Source organism: Stegastes partitus, unplaced genomic scaffold, assembly GCF_000690725.1.
Source record: "Stegastes partitus isolate 25-593 unplaced genomic scaffold, Stegastes_partitus-1.0.2 Scaffold123, whole genome shotgun sequence".
Taxonomy (NCBI): domain Eukaryota; kingdom Metazoa; phylum Chordata; class Actinopteri; family Pomacentridae; genus Stegastes; species Stegastes partitus.
Window position 1 is genome coordinate 77,986 of NW_007577854.1, and position 5,316 is coordinate 83,301.

Sequence of the window (5,316 nt, forward strand, 5' to 3'; positions counted from 1 at the left end):
ACAACCACACATAGTTCACTTGGGGCTAAGCAGCCAAGCTGTGTTTCTACCTTTTCTTTTCTTTCAATTCTGCCACTGGAACATATGGCAGCCCCTGACACCATATGACAGGGGCACATTTACTGAGGACTGTGCACCAAATCTTCCACCAAGTTTCATGTCTGTATTTCGAGTACTACTACTACCAATGGGTTAAAATGGGAGGTGCATTTATGCAAGTCACGTTTAAACCATATGCCCCATTTTCAAACATAATGTATCACTGGAGCTCCCCATCAAGCTAAGTTCAATGCACATTATGATGCTGATTGCCACCATGTTGGATTTTCCACTATATTGGATTCTGTGAAAAAGTTTAATAACAGGGAATAAATTGTTTTTCATCACTAATATTGGCACCTATAATATTCCGACCAACCCTCCAATTGTTGTCATATAGATTTTTGACTTTCAAAAGCATTCATTACATTTGTTACAACCCAAGAAGCCGGTTCATGTCTCCATGACGCTTTGATCTATTAACATCAAATGTTGACATTGACTCTGGATCACAGAGGCACGAAATATTCTGTAGCATAAAACCACAAGGGGCACTGCAATTGGCAAAACCACATTTTGCATAATTACTGTTGATGTGTTTGTACTACACATTTTTTAAAAATTTATTTGGGGTACACATAACCAATCCACTGATCATCACATCCACAGAATAGGCCAAAGATCAAATGTCGCATCACCAATATGGGTTCCTATCTGACTGTAATAAGAAACTATGTGTTATCTTACACCTCCTCCAAGTTATAATGGATTTAAAATTTGTGATGATTTAAGACCTTCAGCCTGACCTTGACCTTCGTCTCAAAGTCATATGTTACATTATCAGTTTATAGGCCTTGAATGTCTTCCGAAGTTAGTATACTAAACTTATGTCTTTTTGTGCATTTTCAGTCATACAGAGCTTTTTTGGGAAATGCGACCTTTGACCTCTGTAGCAGTCACCAATGCATGTATTGACACCAAAATCTAATCATTCCAAGAAGGGACCATACCGAGGTCATATATTGAGGTTCAAACTCCTCTCCTGTAAAGCTCTAGACTGTCAACTGACAAAAAAAACAAAAAAAAAACCCACACTCACAAAAACGAATACACGGGCATGATCACTCCATAGTGTCCATTGATAGGTAATTATAATAACAAGTAAATTACCTTGAAGAGCTGAATGAGGTTCCCTCCATACAGGGAGAGGAAGCGGTTCTCAGTGTGGTAACGGAGGATGGCCGCCAGGTTCCAGTGCTCCAGTGGAAAGTTGTTAGGAACATGCCACACAGACATATCTTGTGCTGATATATCATAGTAACCTGGATTCTGTGAAAGCACGCACACACTATTGTCATAAAACAATAATGGTAACACTCAGTTGATCAGTTACTGTAAAGATACTATCATAGGTCCCAAACTTCCCATATACCTTATAATCATCAGAAGTGGCACCCTCTGGTGTTCCAAAGGTGTTTCTGTTGGACCAGTTCCCATCTCCATCTGGCAGGTTAGGGTTGTTGCCCTGTTGACTGGACCAGCGGTCACCCACTGTGCATCTTCCAAGAAAGCTGTTCTCATGGACACTCGCCACCAGCGTCCAGCCACCTCCATCAGTGGTCATGTCACAGAAAGTCTGATAGACCATGCCATTGGCTGTTGTCAGGTAGTACAACCCATCTGGAAACAGTATAGTAAATGTTGTTGAGAGAACAATGGCCACCATTGTTTTGATTCTCAGGTCATCAGCTTGAGTTGCACGCCAAAATATTTGTTCAAATCTTGTTTCAAGAGACTAAAACACAATGAATTAATTAAAGATTTTTATTTGTTTCATTTCAAAGTATTGCATAGAGAAACATCTCCAACTGACTATGTCTGCTAACCTTCATGTTCATGATATCTGTCTCTGATGTCTTTACAGCTACTTGCAACATATCTGGTTCTGTTCCTCAGTTTCTCCAAACGTGCAAAGTTTGTCCTGGTGAGCAGCTTGGCTACATTACCATTCCTGATAGTGTTTGTATGGTTGAGCTCCAAGTTTTCTGAAATGAAAGCCAAATTTCATAAAATAAGAAACATACATATAAGTTGGAAAGATACAGTGAATGAGCAAATATAGGAAAGGTCTTGTGTGTTGTATTTTACCTATTTGTAAAGGAGCAGCTGCAAAAGATGCATGTGCCACTAATTGCAAAATCACCAAACACGAGAGAATTTGCTGCAGCATGTCTGTAAAAATATATGAATAAATGTAAAGATCAAATTCTCACTCACTCCTTTCTTTAGTGCTTCTTGCCCGTTTTCAGTATTTTAATCAATAAAACTCCATCTCAACTCTCCAGCCGCTGCCAGATCAGTTCTCTATACATGTTGTAATATTGTCTCAGCCAACCTCCACTCCTGTTGTGTGCTTCTGGAGTTACTCTTGTGGTTTTAGTGACCCTACTACTCCTTGTGCTTGAGGTTCAAGTCTCAAGCTTCTCTGCTTCGGTCATTCTGCCAGATATCCATCTACAGCTCCAGACCTCTGTGCTCAGTTTCTCTAGCCTCTACATGGTCAGTCCAGCCACCTCTTCTGCCTCTGCCAACCAACCCAAAGACATTCCTTGATTTTCTCCTGGGAAATTCTCTCCCTCACACCTCCATCACCAGCAGAGACTGGCAATTAATGAACTCTAAAACTTCCTCCTAGGTGTTCTTAGTGCTGCGTTTGGGTCTAAGGCTTGCAACATAAATAGGCATTTTTGTACCAGTCAGTATAGACTATTATCTAATACAAAAAGAAAACAATTCAAACCCGACACACTTACGTAGTAAAATCTAAATAGTTGCAAGGGTATCATTCTCCCTCTGTTAAATAATGTTCTTTGTAGCTTCACATTATTAAGACAATAGATGATTTTCATAATTCTGAATACACAGCTGTAAATAAGAACATTCATCCACAAAACGGTGTCTTAAGACTAAGTAGGGCTTAATTACAAATGTACCCCCATCATTTGTTTTTCTTAAAATAAGATCCATTTCCTACCTACCTTTTCAATGGTTGTGATGAGTCTTGATGCAAGTTCTTGCTCAGCACTTTACTTCACATCTACACAGTATGTGTCCATGATCACTAGTTTTTATAGTCATCACGATGCTCAAAGTACAATTTTCTTAACAATTATTACACTTTTATTGCAATGATGACTGGAACATCTGGGTGTATCTTTCTTATTATATGAAATCTGGCTTTCATTTCAGAAAACTTGGAGCTTGACCACACTATAAACATTTAATTTAGCAGTAATAAAAATAGAGTCATCATGATCTCAAAGGGGCTGCATGGTGTCTCGGTGGTTAGCACCGTTGCCTCGCAGCTAGAAGGTCGCCAGTTCACATCCCAGTTTGGACGCTTGGGATCTTTCTGTGTGGAGTTTGCATGTTCTCTCCGTGCAGCATGCGTTCTCTCTGGGTTCTCTGGCTTCCTCCCACACAGTCCAAAAACATGTTGAGGTTAACTGGTGATTCTAAATTGTCTGTAGGTGTGAATGTGAGTGTGCTTGGTTGTCTGTCTCTAAGTGTAGCCTTGTGATAGACTGGTGACCTGTCCAGGTGAGCCCTTGCTCAGACTCGTTTCAAACATAATGCCTGCAATTCGCGCTTAACCACCCACTGATCTATAAAGTTGTGCAGATGAACCATGTAACAAAACTTTGTGTTAAACTTAACACTTCATTTCTGAAGTCTGGTTGACAATTTGTCCCCTTTGAGTGAAGAGAATCTGCAAATCAATACAAAGTTGTTACATGTAATCACCTTTACTTTATGAGGAAGCAATTATTTCCTAAAGGGAGGAGTCTCTTCCAAGAAATGCAGTGACCTGATTCTTAGGGCACGTGTGACCACTGAACAGTTTGATGCCAAGGTACACTGTGCATGCCAAGGCAGGTTGCATGTGTTTTGCTGAGAGAGAATAGTCTAGTGTCATGAGGGTAGCAACACCTTGAATGAATGATATTAGTGATAAATGTTTGGTTAAGTTGTTTGTGTTTTTTAAAGGTTTTCTTGTGATCCCAGTGTGGGTTACTGAAAATAAAGTACTGCATATTCATCCATTAGCAATACCTGCAGTATCCTGTGGAGGGTCTCAGGGAGCTGGAGCCCATCTCAGCTGACACTAGGTGAGAGGCGGAGTACACCCTGGGCAGGTGGTCAGTGAAAATACAGCTAGTTTCATTAAATAAGAATGTTAGACAGCAGGGGTGGAAAAGCACAGCACATTAAGGAACCTATATGTACATTAGTGGTGACACCTTTTTTCATGTGTGAACAGCTGCTTAAGAATACATGTTTCACTGACACACACTAAAAGCAAAAATATGTGGTGTAACATCTCTGTGGAGAAAAAAAAAGTCTTTCAAGTACACACAACATTAAAGATGCTATAGGTTCTCCCATAGAAACAGCTGCCACAGCATATTATTTATTAGTAGGATAAAGTTATTGCTTTTGTGCGCTGTGCTTTACTTTGTCTTTCTTTTACTTCCTTCTTAAAGTCAACATCTTGCTGATAATGAAGCATGTCTTAGTGAAAGAGAAAGAAGGGATGTGTAAATTATTTATCTAGATGTTTGGTAAAGAATAACAAATTAATCCATATATATATATATCAAAAGTTCTTAACACGTTACAGAACTTTTAACTGCAAACATCTGGTTTTAGGGTCTCATTTTTGTTCAGCGTTTCAATTGAATTTAAAATCAGTAAAATATGAATTCAACATAACCATTTAAGATTTGGAGACTGTCTTATGAGCATCAAAATAAAAATCAAAAATACTATCCAGTCACTAAAAATCATGTCAAACAACTGTTGTATTGCTTTAATCTCACATATACCCACAGACTGCAGACTTCTGTATTGTTACACTATCTGCAGATTTACAATGAACTGATGTTAAATCTTTAGTGCAATGATAGGAACCACGATTGTAGACAAGGACAGCACAGTTTATGTTAATTATGTTTGGAGTGTAGCTGCAGTCAAGGCTTCTCTGTATCATGTTTTTTTCAAATGCACCTACAAAAAAAATCATCATACAACTGTCAAACCTTGTGGTATATATTTCACTTAAAGCTTTGTCAAAAGGTACAGCAGTGGATACTAAACAGTGAGCAATACAAAATCTGTCCTGACCTAAAAACATCTGCTTTGCAATTGGAGTAAAATGTTTATTGGCAGAAAAATATGTGTGGGTTATGGTCACATATCAGTGAGAGCAAAGTTTAC

The 5,316-nt window shown here is 38.8% G+C and overlaps 1 protein-coding gene across 1 annotated transcript in view; it reads right to left on the minus strand.

Annotated features, from left to right (window-relative positions):
• The window catches only part of LOC103354876 (intelectin-2-like), a 5,643-nt gene extending 2,998 nt beyond the window's left edge, over positions 1–2,645 (minus strand). Inside the window, exons 1-4 of the mRNA XM_008278458.1 lie at positions 2,636–2,645; positions 1,926–2,084; positions 1,472–1,719; positions 1,210–1,368 (exon numbers count right to left, since the gene is read on the minus strand). Of these exons, the coding sequence (XP_008276680.1) occupies positions 1,210–1,368; positions 1,472–1,719; positions 1,926–2,084; positions 2,636–2,645 (576 nt within the window). The remainder of the gene's footprint in view (positions 1–1,209; positions 1,369–1,471; positions 1,720–1,925; positions 2,085–2,635) is intronic.
• Between the last annotated feature and the right edge of the window lie 2,671 nt (positions 2,646–5,316).